Genomic DNA, 18,570 nt, shown 5'->3' with positions numbered 1-18,570 from the left:
GCCTTGATAAGTGGTGACTCCTATGTAAAAAAAAAAATAAAAAATTAATAAATAATTAAAAAAACATCCAGTGGCTGCAAGTCGTGTGAATCAGAGATATTTTCTTAAAGGGGGTACAAGTGCAGTCAGTTCATCGGGCACATTCCATGGAAGTATTTGTAAAACAATTACAGTGATACAACATTGCAGCGATGTGACAGAGACTGGAGTTTGCAGAGAGTGTGAGACCTATTAGGTTAGAAATTCTTTTTAGCATCCTGTCCAAGAGAGAGAAGGGCTTGATACCAACAATATCCTATCCATGGGCGAATAGCGACTTTATAGGGATCTAGGATACTGGTAGATGTAAAAATATTTCTAGTGGGTTATAGGGAGTCTACCTTCTTTGTAGCAGCCTTGGCAGTATCTTCTATGTAGTTATTTTAATTCATTTTGCTTCACTTAGCAGTTTTAATGTTGAACTCTTGGGAAGGGTGCTACTGGCTATGATGATTGGTGGTTAAAAAGGTTTCTTATAATTGTAAAAATAAAAAAGCTTTTTCTTGGTAATATTACATGTGAACATTCTTTTTTTTATTCTTATTTTTACTTTTCTGCTTCAATTTACTTCAAAGTTAATCGTGACAGCCCAACGGACGCATCTAAATTCTTTTTCTTTTATTTTTAACTCCAAACAAGGCATATTGCGACTTGAACGTATTGGGATTATATTTAACAAAGGACTGTGGTGATTTAAGCAGCAAGATGTTTGTTCACATTACATTTAAACTTCTGCATGTTAGTACAGTCCGGGGAGCAGGAAACAGGGAGAGAATTCTAAAGTCTAGCAGTACAAGAGAAGAAACCTATCAGAGTAGATGGCTTTCTGTCATCTAGAAACCTCAACAGTGAAGGGGTGTGATTTTGCTGCTTGTCAGAACGGAACAGTGTACGCTGAAGAAGCACAAGTGCTATGAATTCATCAGAATACATTCCATTAAAGTACTTGTAAAACAAGTACAAGGGTGCAACATTGCAGCCATAATACAAAGATTCGATAGTGCGAGGTCTGTTAGATGGACACATCCTACAAATATTCGTTCTTGTTTAATCATGCTAGCGTACAAAGTCAAGAGATGCTTTATGACTGGGTTCAAATCTCTCGACCAGCAGTAATTATCAATTCCTGCACTGATGATTGCATAAGCATGAAATACTAGTATCTGTAGGTATAAAAACACTGTTAATATTTAGTCGACAAAATATAACAGCTATAAAGCCCCTTTAAGAAATTAAAGTTGTGTCTTCTTTAAGGAATTAGGAAAAAAAGCAGTCAACTTTACCGTGAATGCAACATTCCGACTTCCGGTCGTAGAATGCTCTCCAACTAACTACTATGAATGCCTGCCAACATGAGATTTATAGGCACTTAATTCCCTTCAATTCTTGTGTTAATTGCCAGTGACCTTGAAGTAAGATGCTAGCCTACGAAGTCAGGGGTGGCTCTGTGAATGACTTCGAATCTATTGACCAGCTGTAATTAGCACTTTCTACACTGATGATTGCATAAGCATGAAACACTTGTATCTGTAGAAATAAAAATAATTTTTTATATTTTTTGAAAATATTATATATATAAATATATATATATACACATATATTTATAAATATATGCATACATAATATTTGTTTTTGTTAGCGATATTTTTTTTTATTTTTTATTTTTTTTTTTTTATTGGAATGAATTCAATTATTTATATGAACGTGCATTTTTACCTAAATGCGAGTTGGGAATAATTTTCCCTTTGGCCAAATATATAAATTTTCTTTATATATATATAATTATCCACTGGCACATGTTTCGTCGTCTGCGATTCATCAGAGTGGCTGAATCTAGCGAGATTCGAAATCGGGGCCCAATGATAAGAAGCCTAAGCCTCTTCCACTGAGCTATCTCTCACGGCTACTCATATATCGCGTTAATTCATTAAAAAGTGTATCACTAACAAAAACAAATAAACAGCATCTACGTAAAAATGCGATGTATTAGTAGTCGTGCGAGATAGCTCAGTGGAAGAGGCTTAGGCTTAGGCTTAGGCTTCTTATCATGGGGTTCCGATTTCGAATCTTGCTAGATTCAGCCACTCTGATGAGTTGTAGACGACGAAACACGTGTCAGTGGATAATTATATTTAAAAAATAATACATATATATATATATATATATATATATATATATATATATATATATACTAGACTACCCGTGACCCATTGGATCAGTATGTTATATTAGCTATGGAATTCATGTATGAGCGTGACAGTGTCACGCCGTGACACTTGTGACGTAAAGAAAATAGTTTGTTTTTTTTGACATAACAGAAACATTTCGATGAAAGTATATTAAAATGAAAAAAGAATATAGATAGATTTCTATGAGTCGTTCTGTTTATTATAAGTGATTATTTTTGAAAAAGAATTACAGTTACGGAATTATAAGTGGTTGACCATACTTATAGGTAAATGTGCATTGAACAGATACCATAATACTTATTATAGTTACATTCAAATTTTGATATATCTGCTTTTTTTTACATCGTTCATTTCTGTATTACGTTTAAGTTATTTTAAACCCTACTCTTCCCATGTTAAATAATAATTTCGAAATAATAACGTTAATATTTCAGCGTCCCAATTGTTTTTTTTTTGTTGTTTTTTGTTTATTTTAAACCCCACTTTTCCCATGTTAAATAATAATTTCGAAACAATAACGTTAATATTTCAGCGTCCGAATTGTTCTTTTGTTTGTTTTTTGTTTTGTTTTTTTTGTTTTTTGTTTTTTTCGCGTTTAAATTATCCAAATAAACAATTGTTAATACTGTCTGTTTTTTGGATTTTTTTTTACATCGTTCATTTCTGTATTACGTTTAAGTTATTTTAAACCCCACTCTTCCCATCTTAAATAATAATTTCGAAATAATAAAGTTAATATTTCAGTGCGCAGGTCATGCGCGTATGAGCAACCGAATGTCGTAAACCAGAAAGTGGGTTACATACATCGTTACAAGGTCATTTGAGTTTTATAATTATATATCGCTAGCTAGCATGTCCAGTGTCGCGACCATGTAAATTTGTAAACACGATTTCAGTTATCAAATGTAATGAGGCAATCGACATGTTTGTACTCGTCGCGCAAATGACGATTGACTTTTATTGGTGTTCGTGTGGGCAAAATGGCCGACAATTGCAATCATTGCCTCTTTAAATCATCGATACCAAAAAGACGAGACTTTTTTCGTCACATTTTCCTTACTAGATAATATAAATTTATTATATTTGTTACTCTAAATATTTATACTAAGATCGAACGCTACTTTTCTGAAGTAAAATTTTAAGGAGTGTATAGAGATTTTTCTAATGACGTCGGCTTGTCGTAAACTGTTTACAATCGCAACTCACTTGGTAACAAAGTGGTTGCTTTTAATTGGCGTTGTAGACTAGGAAGAGAAAGTCTTATCCTAACGTTTAAAACATTACGCCATCTTTGTTGTGTAAATAAAAAGGAATGAAATAGAACGGTGTTAGTAAATGAATAAGTTCATGAATATGGACGGAAATAAAAGATTAGAGAGTTAATGTGATATTGAATGGATGTCTCGTTAGTAGCGAAGTTCATATAATGAGAAAGTCCTTAGGTACACAGGTATTAAAGTGTGTGTGTGTGTGTGTGTGTGTGTGTGTGTGTGTGTGTGTGTGTGTGTGTGTGTGTGTGTGTGTGTGTGTGTGTGTGTGTGTGTGTGTGTGTGTGTTTTTGTTTTTAAGTCCACATGTGTGTAGATGTCGCTATGTTGAATTCTTGGGTTTTCATGTCAAATCCCAGGTTCAGGAATTTTAGTTGCATCCTAATAGAGAAGTCTTGTTGCCTGTCTGAGCAATGTGGATGAGTAGTTGTATTGCCGTCTCATTGCTAGGAAAATGAACGAAGCATCATATTTTATTACCATCGGTACCCAAGTTCGTATGAGAGATGGATCCTGATTGAGTAAACTCGAGACAAAGTTAACCGCTTGCAATAATTAGGGTCCAGCTTAGAAATTACGCATACATTCAAAATTGTTATAGTGGCTTTATTGGGGGGTGGGGGGATTATTGATTTTTCACCCCAAACAAGGCTCGGTGCCACTTTGATGTAGGGGGCTACTATCTAGGACAAAATTTCAGAGATACTATGTAGGGAGTTGAGCTGCAAGATGTCTGTTTACATTACACTTGAACTTATGCATGTCAGTACAGATGAGGGAAGCAGGAACCCGGAAAGGAATTCTAAAGTCTAGCAGTTCTGGGAAAGAAACTATTAGAGTAGAAGGCTTTCTTATATCTGGAGATATCTGCTATGTAGGGGTGGGATTTTGCTGCTTGTCGGGTTTGTCGGGAGTATTTACGTCGGAGGGTACAAGGGCTTGGAGTTCGTAAGAGCATCCACCATTAAAATACTTGTAAAACAGGCAGAGGGATTCAACATTTCGTCGATCGGACAGAGGCTGAAGCCTAGCTGACAGTTCAGGACCTATTAGCTGGGAGACTTTCTTTTGAACCCCGTCCAGGAGTGAGACTAGTAGCAGATGCACCAGCCCAAATGCGAGAACAATACTCCATACTTTGACGAATGGTGGCCTTGTAAAGGTACAGAATAATTTCAGGCGTAAGTAACTTTCTAGCACGTAGAGAGAGCCCACCTTCCTCGCAGCAGCTGCGGCAATGCCCTCGGTGTATCTGTACCAGCTTATGTTCCCTGTAAACGTTAAGCCGAGGAGTTTGAAAGAAGTACTTTGAGGTAATGTCCCATCAGCCATAGCTATTATTGGTTGAGAAGGTTTCTTGTAATTATTAAAGAAAAAAGCTTATTCTTGGCAGCATTGAATGTTACCATCCATTTTTGCCCCTCTTCCACTACAGATTGGAGGTCTTCCTCTAGAGTTTCCGCCATTGCCTCGGAGATATGTTCATTGATTTTCCCCTCATGCCTGTTATAAAGCATAGTAAATATACCCATTTCAGAGATTATTTTATCAGGGAGGTCGTTTATGAATATCAAGAATAATAAAGGTCCAAGGACCGACCCCTGATGTACACCCGCATTTATATCATATTGTTTAGATTATGACCATCGAGACAACCTGGATTCTTCTCTTATTTTGTAAGAAGGATGTTGTTAAGTATTCGTCTAGTAATACCATAGGATCTGATTTTCATGAGAAAACAGTCCCTCGTGCCATACCCTGTCAAAATCCTTAGATATATCTAAGGCTACTGGCCTAACTTTCCGTTTTATCCAGTGCATGTAACTACGTTCCGAGTTTACAGTTAGGATATCAGCAGAAGAACAGCTTGCCTGAATCCCTTTTGTTGATTGGACAGAAGTTTAGCAATTGTAAGGTGGTGGACGAGAGCTTGATTAATTATCGACTCAAATATTTTGACGAAAAGAAGGGGGGGGGCTAATGGGGTGATAATTTAATGGGTCAGTTCTTTCGCCAGAATTTTTGTAAACTGGTACCACAGAAGCAGTTTTCCAGCAGTCATGAAAGCATGATTTGTTAAAGCATTTGTTTGTAAAGTTTGGAGAGGGCTGGAGCAACCTCAGCGGAACATTTTGACTGTTTATACTGGACTTATGCTGGATAAATCTGCAGTATACATTTTGCCTCTGAACAATGGTGGCTGCACAAGTAGAAGGAAACCATGGGGGGGTGCTATAGAACTTCTGTGTGGGAACATGTGCTTCAATTACTGTTTTGAACCATTCAGTGGTCTCATTTGCACACTGTTCCGCAGGAACAGAAAAGATATTTCTCCACGGGGCATCTCTAATGTGATTTCTAATGGCATCCCAGTCAAGCCTTATTGTAGTACCTTGTAGTTTTGAGCAATAGCTCTTTAACTTGGGGTCGACAGTTTAGAATGATATCTATCATTATCACAGTATGATCAGCATTCCCGAGTGGGAAATGGGCATTTGTTACACAATCCTCAGGAACTGTCTTCAGAAATAAATCCAGAAATGAGGCTTGCTGGTCCTGACGACATAGGAGACGGGTCGGGAATGTTACTGTCTGTGTCAAAGAATGGGATATAGAAAAGTTATGCGTGATGCTATCAGCTGTGTCTGTGTAGTTAGAGAAGTCAATCCAATTATTGTGATGGGCATTAAAGTCACCAAATACATATATTTGGGTGTTAGTGTCAATGGAGAGTGCTACATCTATTCTGTCAAAGACATGATTGATTAGATTGATTAGAGAGCGATAAATAAAATACAGGTAACTAATGCTATGCTGTAAAGTTAGTTTAAAGCACATGAAGGACTGGTCACCTGATTCTAGTTTAGATTCCCTAGTCATGGGAGTGTGTTACGAATATAAACTCCAAGTCCGTGCATGTGTCTGTCAGAGTATTAACGATGTTAGAAGAGATGGAGGAGTGCAAGTTAGTTTCTCTAAGTGCTAAAATATCTGGGGAGTTTACTAGGAGAAATGATTCTACATCATCTAAGTTAGTTCTAAGTCCATGGATATTTCTAAATGCAAGCAGCTTCAAGTGAGGAGGTGAATCGTTGTTCGTGTGTGTGTCTGGTTTGGTCGTTATTTTGGATTGAGCTGTCATTTCATTTTATTTAGTAGTTTCAGAGTAAGATGAGAGGAGCTAGACAAAGTGGATATGCATAGCCGCTAGTATGCAACACAAGTAGACCATCAGCGGACTTGTCATCCCCAGAATTGTGGCTTCGAGAATGCCCACCAGACATGAGTGCAGGGTCCCTTTCCATGCGCGACATTGCACTACAACCATCATATTATACAACTGATAATATAGAAGCCATTCTAAGTGCTACCAAAGAGTTAGGGCTTCTGTGCTGTCAGTTGGAAACAGCAACCAGCATATATATAGTAGTAGCCGCCCAGTGTGGCCTGGTCATAAAATACGCTTAAATATGATATTTTAATTCATGCAGATTTCGTATTTCTTATTATAGAGCCAATTCTCGATTGATTATTATATTGTACACAACATATAATAGTGATTTCAAAAGTTTAAAAATATATATGATTTGGGTGCCATCAGTTATAATCAAAACTAAAACATTTGGTGTTCCAGCATTATTCATTACTATCTAAGCCACCAACAGATGGATACCAAAACTTTCAAAATTAACCGATGTTAGCATATAAATGTATATTTGTGCATGTGTAGAGAAGCACTTTAAGTTGGCTTGCGCCGTCCAAGTTCCATTATGTTTTCAATTTTGACTCTTTAGTAGCTATTTTTATCGGCTAAAAAACAAATTGAATTTATTCTACTGGTCCAAATCCCCTATATGTCAAGTTTCAAGTCTGTATATTAAAAAATTGACAAAATAGTTTGGTGGAGACTGTTCCTTACATAGACAGAGATAGATGGCCAGACAGACAGACAAGTTCACTTTAATATATATGAGGAGAGATAGTTTCATTGACAATTTTAAAATTTGAAAGGATTTCCTTTATAACAGTTAATTTTACTGCAAAAGAAAGTCATTATGCGAGCAATAGGGACATCAGATATAAATAATAAATTATATTTTCTTTGCATTTAGACAAATCTATGATTGTCCTAACTTTGGAACAAGGCTGTCATTATATAAACTAGCCAAACAATTGCACAAAAGGTTTTCTAAGACTAGTTGCAAGAACTTTCCATCTATGAACACTTTGCCACAAGATTTCTTCCTTTGGTGTTACAACATGGTGATCTTTAAATCAAATGCCAATAAACATTTGTCATAAACCGTCCTAAAATTTTATTGTTTCCAATTGTAGCAATTACACGAGGGATCTATTTTGTTTCAATGTATGTGTAGTAATAAGAATTATAACACATTGCTAATTTTTTTTTTAATACATGCGACTGGGAACCGCTTGTGGATTTGATATTCCCTATAAATATCCTCCCTTGGAGGAAGCCAGTGCAAACGACCAAGGGTGAATACCGCTGGTATAATAATATTTTTTGCTTGGTTTGTGATTGTCTGACATTTTTGTTTGTGTCTCAACATATCTCTTCATTTTTTTTTTTTTTTTCTTTTCGTTAGGAATTTGTATCAACGTTGGGATCCTGATTCTGGTGATCAAGACCACTCCAAGTGACATTCTGATCGGTACCTTCCTTAGCGGCATCAGCTTCATCATCTTCTGCATCGGTGGCGCCATTTCATACCATTGTGTCAAACAGATGCCATCATCCTACGATAATCCGGAGACGAACTGTGCAGACTCCTCCCTTTCTATCATTAGCCCGCCAGCTTATTGTGATCCACCTCCTTCATACGAAGAAATAATGGGGGCTCATTACGCGGCCGACAACCCTTCTATAGTAGTTGATGCCGAGATGGTTGAGGTGACAAGCAAGTGAACCAGTGGCGTGCTAAACGTGCACACTTGAGTGAACAGATATCTTAACTACTGAATCGGACTTCATCGCTCATCACAATGTATAATTTATCAAATATCCGCGTGATTTCCATTCAGATTGTTGGTTAGAATACAAAACTTTAAAGTGGCATTGGCCATCTGATCGCATCTGGTAATCCCATCTCCGTAATAATCGATCTAATTCCAATTCTGATTCATCATCAATGTTGCAAGTTCGATTTCAAGTGAGAAAATGCAAAACTAGTTTTTGTCTTGGTGAGACGATTCTTCTTTGTGATTCCAAATGAACATTGGAAAATTCAGAAAGAGTAACAGATCCAACGCTGCTCATCGGAAAACACATATTTTTCAAACAATCGGCAAACGCCGTAACAGACTATCGTCAGACTTAAATCATCTACAGACAATCTAACCTTACAAATGTTACTACATTTTAAACGCCAACATTTGATGGTGTACATCTCTCCGAAATGGCACAAATTTTTCAAACCATTTTTTTTTTGCTTATTTGTTTTGATTGTTATCTGAATGTTTATTGGTAATCTTGCAGAATAGTTAACAGTCGAGAAATAGTTACCAAATAAATTATATCAAATGCAGTAGAATGTAATTATCCACCGACCTGTATACTTTTAACGTGCTGAACCAGTTTGCAATTTTTATTTTATTTTTTTTTTTTTTTTGTAATCATTACTGTTACGAACATAAATTAGTTTAAAGGAAATACAGTTTGGAAATTAATTTTAATAAATTTCTTTTGTTTCGCTTTACCTGCTCGTTTGTGGCTTTTTGTGTTAAAATATTAATATGTAATAAATTATAGCAAAATAAATTTTGGACTAATTTCTCAACTATATCTCCTTTCAAATAATTTTTCTTTTTTTTTTAGAATTTGTTTTCGAGAACCAAAAATGTCTAACCACGTTTCAAAGTATTGCAACTTATTTGTAAATTAAAAAGCAAACTTTAAAACAATTCCATAATGTTAAATGTATACAGGTTGATAGAAAATTAAATTTTATTGCGTTTGGTAAAAGTTTGTTTGTATATATTTTCATTGTTTCTTTTTCTCCGTTGTTAAATATACAGCAAGATAATCTGTTTATTTTTTTTAAAGTTACTATTTCAGTATTTGTAATAACCGGAATGAATTGATTAAAAACCAAATGGATTAACTACAGATTCTCCGTAAATATTTGTTGAAACGACAGATTCATGAAAATTTTTAAGGTTATTTCTTTGCTTTTTGTGTCAGAAGAAAATTTGATAAAACAGAAAAAACAACTTAAATGGAAACCATGCACCACTAAACCAAAATATTTTTCAACGCCTCATTAGTTTGTAATATATAATTATAGAGAACCTAAATGCTTTAAAGAAGTAACCAAAGCACTAGATAATTTTATTATGTCTATTGCAAATAAATATACATTATTACAGTCTACGTTTAATGCATGGAAGAATAATATACTTGAATTCGTAAATAAAAAGGCTGAACGCATTAAAAAATTTAAACTCCCTGAAAAAACTAATCCTCTCCTTAAAAATTCAGAAATACTTAAGGAACTCAAAATAATTCAAGATAAGTTTGTAATAGTTCCCATTGATAAAGCTGCAAGCAATATAGCTTTTACATGTAAAAAATATTATATACAACGTTTATTGCTGGAAGTAGAAATTATAGGTAAAATTTCAGATACCTATAAATACAGTAATATTAATTTAGATGGAATTATTCTGAATAATAATATTATTAACGATAGAGTAGGACTAAAGTTATAAGAAAAAAACAAAAAGCTTCCATGTATGTACTGGATACTTAACATGCATAAAAACCCAGTTAACGCTAAACCTCAAAGACATGCATTACCAAATATTTAAGTAAAGCTGTATCTAAAGTGTTTAAATTAATTATGAATTAAAAAAAATAATTTCCACCAGAAGAGAAAATTCTATAGTAATATAAATCTATTTTGGGTGGTAAATAATTCGCACCCGCTAAAAGAAAACATAACTTCTAGAATAAAGGCAAAATCTATAGCGACTTATGATTTTAGTACGCTATATACTAAATTTACACACGAAGAACTTATATAAGAATCAAACAATACTGTAAATCTAGCTTTTGAAGGTGGTAAAGGTAAATATACAGACTTTTCAAAATCTAAAGCTTTCTGGTGTAAAAAATAAAAACGGCAAAGTTAGTGTTTCCAAAGGTATTTTTTAAAATACTTATAAGTCATCTTATTAAAGAAAGTTATTTTCAAATAGGAAACAAAATATTACTCTAAACTATAGGCATTCCAATGGGATTAGATCCTGTACTTTTTTGGACAAATCTTTATTTACATAGACTGGAGTATATATATATATATATATATATATATATATATATATATATATATATATATATATATATATATATATATATATATATATTATCTAGAAAACATGTGTGTGTGTGTGTGTGTGTGTGTGTGTGTGTCATCACAAGTGCTACGACAACAGAATATTCTTTTCGTTATTTTGACTCTCGAGTATATATCTGATACAGTTAGACACATGTAAACAACCAAAAACCACAGAACCACCTTTATGTCGTATAAAATTAACCAGAATGTATTAATAAAGGAAATCTAAAACGATATTAATAATGCATAAAATGTATTATTTAAAACAATGTGTGCGTGTATAAGAATGTAAATACATAAAGCACTAATGATAGTAGAGAGTGCTAAGTAGTATAATGGATTAATCCTAATCTTATAAATACAACACTGGTAAATTAAAAAAAATATATATCCATTTGAATTTGGAGGCAGGGACGAGTCTCACAGGTAAGGAAGACATTTTTTATAACATAGATTAGCCAAATTGATCATGAGCAGGTAACTAGATCCAGTATCTGGAACATTTTTGTTCTTGTGATTAAGGGAGGTGGTGTTTGATCAACACTGCTGGGGAGCCATGATTTAATATACTGTTTTGCTTTTAAATCCCCGAAAGAGTGGTTCATAGTAAACAACTGATTATCCCTTAAATTAACACGTGAATTCGAGAAAGCAGGTTGATGCAGTGATGGCAAGTGATTAAGTGACTTATTGACTAAACTGTTTTCCAACGAATGATTAAAAAATATAAAAAATTAAATAAGTTTTTATATAGTTTTAAAGGTTAAAAAATCTTCCAAAAGTGTGTGTGTGTTTTTTTTTTTTTTTTTTTTTAGTGAACAACGGTTACAATTACTGTAATTCATAACGTAGAGAAGAAAGGCAATTCCAAAGGTTTTATTTATATAATGTGGTTACAATATCATGGCGGGCAGACAGCTATATTTATAGTGTTGGGTGTGTTAAAGTGTTCTAGTAAAGTGGCGGGGTGGGTAATAGGATCATTTTTAATAAGTTCTAAATAGTTATTCATATCTTGTTTGTTCATTCTTGTTGGAATCATCTTAGATGACAGAAAATTTTTCTATCCTAACCTCGTTATGCTTTAGTTGTTTGTTGTCTGTCTTTACGTTTCTCCTTTTCTCTTTTCTTTTCTTTTTTTTTTTTTCACGACTTTCAAATCGTAAACTACTTCGGCAATTGCTAGCTTGTTCCGTAAATCACAACCAGAAAATACCGGGTCGACATGGTTCCCTCCTATAGGAGCACTAAGAAAACAAAGCAGCTTAACAGTATTCACTTAGTCCAGTTCACTTTATTTTCTATTCATGCCAAAAACGCTCTTCTGTGTCAGCATTGACTAATCTAAGGGAAATAACTCTATTCCAAAGATTGCTTCTTGACAGTTCTTGCTAATGCATATAAGATAAGGTTCTAATCTTAAGTTCTACAATTTTAAGTTCTACTCAATTATTAATAAGTAAAATATTAACATTTCAAATTTTATTTTAAATAAGCAAGCAGTTTGTTTTGTTTTTTTTTGTTTTTTGTGTTTTTTGTTGTTTTTTTCTCAATTTAAAAAAATATGTCTTGCAAATAAAAGGAAATTTAAACGAACGTGTAGACATGAAGACAGGTAGTTTTCAAGGGGAATAACTCATTCTAAATCAAAATGTTTACTAATTTTGTCTCATAATTTTGTCCGTGGCTAAAAAATAGCTTTGTTCAAAATAGTGATGCAAACTCATTAAAGGGTCCTTGGTAAAGTAAGAAAATTTCAAAATTGTAAATAAAATAAAACTTGAATAATTACATGCTTTTTGTTTGTTTGTTTGTTTGTTTGTTTTTACACAATAACGGGTTTGTCCAAAATTAGAATCCTAGTTACAGAAAATTCTTACGTGAAGAAGCACTAAGCAGCGGGCAGCGCTCTGCTGATCAGTAGATTTACTTTGTTCAATGATGACAATGTAAGAGGATAATTTATTTGAATTTTTTATTTGTATTTTGTAACAATTTATGTTAAATATTTTTCCATAATGATTAATCAAACATTATTTACAACATCAACAAATGGGTTGTGGTATTTTGAAACAAAAAAATATAAACGGATTAAGAAACAATAAAACAACATTTTTTTTTTAATGTTAAGAAGTAATAACGAAACGCAAACAATATTAACGAACAAAAACTGAAGAAATATATAGGCGCTGTTTTACAATCTGTCACTGAGCAGAGGGAGACAACTCTCGTTTACTAAGAGATTTGTTTGTTTTTCATCTCATTTAGGGCGCGATATATATATTTTTTTTTTCGCTCAAAACATTAAAAAAGAAAGCTACGACGATTTTTTTAATGTAACAAAGTTGATAACAGTAATAATACAAAATGTAGTCTTTACGCGACCACTAAGAGAAAACCAACGAACCAACGATATTTTTATTAGATGAAAACATTTTAAAAAGAAGTTCGGCAACTTTGTTTTTTTTTTTGTTTTTTTTTCTTAATTTTTTTTTTTGTTTTTTTACATAGGCATCACCACATTATCAAGGCCCAGAGGCCACTCAAGGATAAGGGTTAAAGAGTGTACAGTAGAAATTGGACAATATAGTAATCATTAGTAATGAAAATTTGGTAAATTTGATAACTTATATGGAACGGCTCATCAAGAACTTATTTACTTTAGACTTGAACACAACCATATTGTAGTCAGCCGGAAAGCAGGAAAACGGAAGACAATTCCACAGGCGTGCAGTTCTAAGAAGCTTTGTTCATGGAATCTACGTTTAGGTTTAGGCACAGATAAAGAGTGGGGGAAATTATTGATAGTGTTTACAGCTAGACGAGTGTTTCTTGTGGAAGTTTGGCGAGGGGGAACCATAGATTGAAGCTCAGTCGAACACTTTCCATGAAAATAACGATACATCAGAGACAAACTCGCAACATCTCTTCTGTGAGATAGAGGTTGCAAAGAAGAGAAAAGGACATCTCCTACGAGGCTACGAAGTCTATTTTGAACTCTATCAAGGCAGGACAAGTCCTTTCTAGCAGCTCCTGCCCAGATGTGGCAACAGTATTCCATCTTTGGACGTACCTGGCTCTTATATAGATAGAGAATAGAGCAGTGAGATATTTACCGGATCGATAGAAAGATCCCACCATTTTTCCAGCGGCCTTGGCAACAGATTTGATGTACGTGTTCCATTTAAGATCAGGAGTAATGGTCAAGCCCAGAAGCTTGTCAAAACTTGAGGCCTCCTGAAGACGAGAGCCATTCATTTCAATTGATGCCAAATGTGGATTAGAATGTTGATGATGTAAAGAGAGAAGCTTGGTTTTAGATGCATTAAAAGTAACCAGCCACTCCTTTCCCCATTGTACTACGTGCTCAAGATCAGAGGAGAGAGAATTGGAGAGAACTTGGTCGTTTACTGTCTTAGATGTGCAACCATAAATGGTAGTGTCGTCAGCATAAATGTCTACAAATGATGTAAGGATGTGATTTGGAAGATCATTAATGTAGATCAGGAAAAGAGTTGGGCCCAGGATGGACCCCTGAAGGACACCGGCATTAATACTGTGAGCTTCTGATTTTTGCCCCTCAACTACTACTCTTATGAACCTATCAGAAAGAAATGATTTAATAATTGAGAAGACATTTCCAGCTATACCATAACTAGCGATCTTATGAAGTAAACCTTTATGCCATACTCTATCAAAGGCTTTAGATATGTCAAGAGCAATTGCCCTAGAAAGATTGCCACCGTCGAGAGATTTGCTAATCCTATGCGATATAACTGTAAGCACATCTGCTGAAGATCTAGCAGAACGGAAACCATATTCAGTGTCACTAAGAAGGTTATTTTTGTTGAGATGGTTGATTACTTCTGTATTTAACACAGATTCTAGCAACTTACTCATGACGCACAGGAGACTTATTGGCCTGTACTGAGAGGGGGATGAGCGATCACCTGAATTCTTAAATACAGGGCATACTGATGAGATTTTCCAGGGAGATGGGAAACTATTCTCCTTAAGACAACGTTTAAACAGTTTTTTAAGTATGGGCGCTAGTTCAGGTTGAAGTTTTTTGAGTACTATAATTGGAATACCGTCAGGGCCAGTTGCTTTACTGGAATCAAGGTTTTTGATTAGCTTGGCAACATCACGTACAGATATACGTATATCACATAGCGTGTTTTCTGATACAAGAGGAAATATTGGGGGTTGGCGGCCTTGGTCGCAAAGAGTAGAATTAGCTGCAAAGTTCTTGACAAAGAGTTTGGCTTTGTCTGATGCTGACGAGATTACCTCAGGTCCATTGATAATAGTTGGGATGGAGCGCACGCTTCTGTTCAGGATTCTGTTTGCTATTTGCCAAAACTGGTGGGAACCAAGCCGCTGCTCAGCTACTTTGGACTTAACAGATTGAGCATACAACTCTCTTGCGTTCCTTATTACTTTCTTACAATGGTTGCTGGCAGTCCTGAAAACGGCTTTAGTTTCCATACATCTATTACGTTTGAAGCAGTGGAAAAAGTGATTTCTGTGCGCAATGGCAGCAGCACATTCTGGAGAGAACCATGGCTGGCTGTTAGGTTTTTGCTGAAACTTTTTAGAGGGTATGAAATGGTCAATACCTACAATTAACCATTCAGTCAGGTCTAATACTATAGAGGACACATCCTTTTTAAACATGGAATGCAGAGGTAGATCAGATATAAATGTACGCAAGCTATCCCAGTCAGCCTTAGTGTATCGATATACTGTACGATGGAGAGGTATGTCTGGGGACTTATTACATTTCATTTTTAATATTAATTGATATTAATTGATACAACTGAGTGGTCGGAAGATCCAAGAGGCGACAGAACAGAAACTGAACATAGTTCAGGGCAAGTTGTGAGAAAAAGGTCTAGTAGGCTAGCATACTGGCCGTCATTGTCGGGCACACGGGTGGGTTCCTGAACAATCTGAGTGAGGTCATAGGCAATGGAGAAATCATGACAGAACCTTCCCTCATCATCGGTCTTGTTTGAGTGGGTCAACCATTCGATGTTGTGAACATTGAAGTCACCACATACGTGAATGTTAGCTGAAGGATAAGCAGATAGGACTTGGTCAATTATCTCAGATATGCTTTGAAAGATAGTAACTCCGCTGTTGTGGGGGCGATAGAGAGTAAATATAAATGTAGTAGTGTGAGCTAAAGCAACCCGGAAGCACATATAGGGTAAGTTAGGATCTTCCCTGGAGATGTCCCTCCCACATGGAAAGCTATCTTTAATATAGGCACATATTCCATGCCCATGGCGATCTTGGGGGTCAGATTTAGAAGTTAAGTTAGAGTATCCTGTAATTGCAAACTCTTCTAGGGAAATAGTCTGTCCAATGCCAGTTTCACTTAAAAATAAAAGGTCTGGTTTAGTCTCCTGTAATTAGGTTTCAACCTCTGGAAGGTTAGAACGTAGACCCCTGATGTTGGAGAAGGAGACATGGTAGTAGGGGTCTACGTTGGAAGTTGGAGAACCGGGTTTAATCGTGTATTTTTTCTTGAAACTTGTCATGATGAAATTTTGGAATTTGTGGACTAGGTCGTCAGATTTACTTAGAGCAGGACAGAGAGGGGAAACTAAGAGAGTAAAAGAAACGAAGAATTTTTTTTTTTTTGTAGCTAATGATAAGGTAAAGCCGTAACAATTACCCACTAGTATGGCATCGAGAGGCCCCACCAGAAGCTACTGCATGGTCCAGATTCCATTCACCAAATGGCAATACAGCAGCCCCAGTACTTTGCACCTGCTGATAGGACAGCCTCCTTAGTGGTTAATCCAAGGTTCGGGTCTCTGACAAAACGTTTACCTCCAGCACCCTTACTAGTGACATGGCTACAAGGATAGACATAGAAACAGAAAATTTCCACCAACTCTGCCAACTGTTCGCGCAAAATACTGCCAAACTAGAAAACAGCTTTTTCTTCTCCCTGTGTCAGAAAAATCACTCATTAAAAAATGAGGACTGAGGGACAAATAAGAAGAAGCGAGAGTAACAGTAGCTGCCGATAACGTATCCACAATGCGTTTTCTACTCTCCATTATAAAAAAAAAAAAAACTATTAGGTATTGTACTTAATAACAGTCCAACAGACGTGTTTAAGGGAAAGTATGGTGATAGATTCCCCTCTCACGAACTAAAAATGAGTACAATTAGGTAATCTATTTTTGCAATCAACTCCGTAGATAAATAAACATTTATGGACGAGAAAAAAGCTAGCATTCAATACAACAGAAATACATAAATTAAATACTGAAATAAAATGTAGTTATTAATATTTGAATCTAAAAATAAAAAGTGCGAATTAGTATAGGAATCACTCATCTCAAAGACACTTCCGTCTCCAAACTGCAAACTAGTGAAGAATTTAACTTTTAATAGCGTTCAGAAGATTTTTTTTTTTTAAATTAACCGTTAAAAGAAAAGTGTGATTTTATTCTGAACTTTAACTAGTCACGTTTTAAGAAACTTACGATATAAAAGAAAAGCGGATGGGGGGGGGTTCTTCCGAAGTTTGTTGGTGACGTTATAAGTAATTGCTAGATAAGATGGAAGCCAGAAATTAGGGGTGGGGGACTGAAAATGATAATATAATGGATTGATTATACAATATTTAAGATCAACTCGGTAGAATTAAAAAGTAAATGTTATGATATGGTTTATTATTATTATTATTATTATTATTATTATTATTATTATTATTATTATTATTATTATTATTTGGTGTTATTAATATTATAAGCTTTGTTCGGTAAAAAAAAAAAAAAAAAAAAAAACGCAGTCTTTTTCATCTTTGTTTTATTAAAAAGTTTTGCTTGAAAAAATATATATATAATTTCCTATCGTCGAATTTAATCTCTTATTCTCTTAAGTCTTAAAAAAATGTAACAAAAAGTAGCCGCAGGCGCAGCTTACAACTATCGTTGCATTTTCATTTTTTTTTTTTAATGTTAAAAACTAGATGTTATTAAACTATTATAAAACTAGGTGTTATTAATATCATAAGCTTTGTTACAGTAAAAAAAAAAGTCGCCCCAGCTTTAAAATTTTCATCCTTGTTTTATTAAAGAGTTTCGTTTTGTTTTTTTTGTTTTGTTTTATGTTTTTTTTTTTTTTTTTTTTGGTAGGTTTTAAAGGTTAAAGACTAATTTCTTAATAACTTTTAAATTAAGAGAAAACCAACGAACCCACGATGATTTCATTAGATGAAAACATTTTTTTTTAAGTTTGGCGACTTTCTCTCTCTCTCTCTCTCTCTCTCTCTCTCTCTCTCTCTCTCTCTCTCTCTCTCTCTCTCTCTCTTAATTAAAAAGCAAATGTTATCTTACCATAACATTTACTTAATTAAAAATTAAGAAAAAAAAGTTGCCGAACTTCTTTTTAAAATCGTGAGTTCGTGGGTTTTCTCTTAATAGTCGCGTAAGACTACATTTTCTATTATTAATGTTACATAAAAAAATTCGTCGCGGCTTTCTTTTTAAGTTTTAATTTAAAAAAAATCGCGTCCTAAATTATGAGATGGAAAAATGAAGGAATCTCTTAGTAAACGAGAGTTGTCTCCCTCTACACAGTGACAAATTGTAAAACAGTGCAGAAAAAATCATACTTAATTTATCGTACTTAATATGTAAGAATTAAAAACATATCGTTTTCAAAGGTTAATTATTTCAAAATGGCCAGGTC

At 34.5% G+C, this 18,570-nt stretch overlaps 1 protein-coding gene across 2 annotated transcripts in view; it reads left to right on the top strand.

The window, feature by feature from the left end:
* The window catches only part of LOC145295981 (uncharacterized), a 124,255-nt gene extending 114,629 nt beyond the window's left edge, over positions 1-9,626 (top strand). Inside the window, exon 3 of one of the 2 annotated variants that reach the window (XM_080141924.1) lies at positions 8,104-9,626. In XM_080141924.1, coding sequence (XP_079998050.1) covers positions 8,104-8,423 — 320 coding nt within the window. In that variant the 3' untranslated portion in view covers positions 8,424-9,626. The remainder of the gene's footprint in view (positions 1-8,103) is intronic. The other variant, XM_080141925.1, reaches the window with a different exon arrangement.
* Positions 9,627-18,570: the final 8,944 nt, after the last annotated feature.

Source organism: Euprymna scolopes, chromosome 16 (genome assembly GCF_053919585.1).
Source record: "Euprymna scolopes isolate OS-2025 chromosome 16, ASM5391958v1, whole genome shotgun sequence".
Taxonomy (NCBI): Eukaryota; Metazoa; Mollusca; class Cephalopoda; order Sepiida; family Sepiolidae; genus Euprymna; species Euprymna scolopes.
The sequence above is the reverse complement of the archived record's forward strand: the minus strand, read 5'-3'. Positions and strand labels throughout refer to the sequence as shown.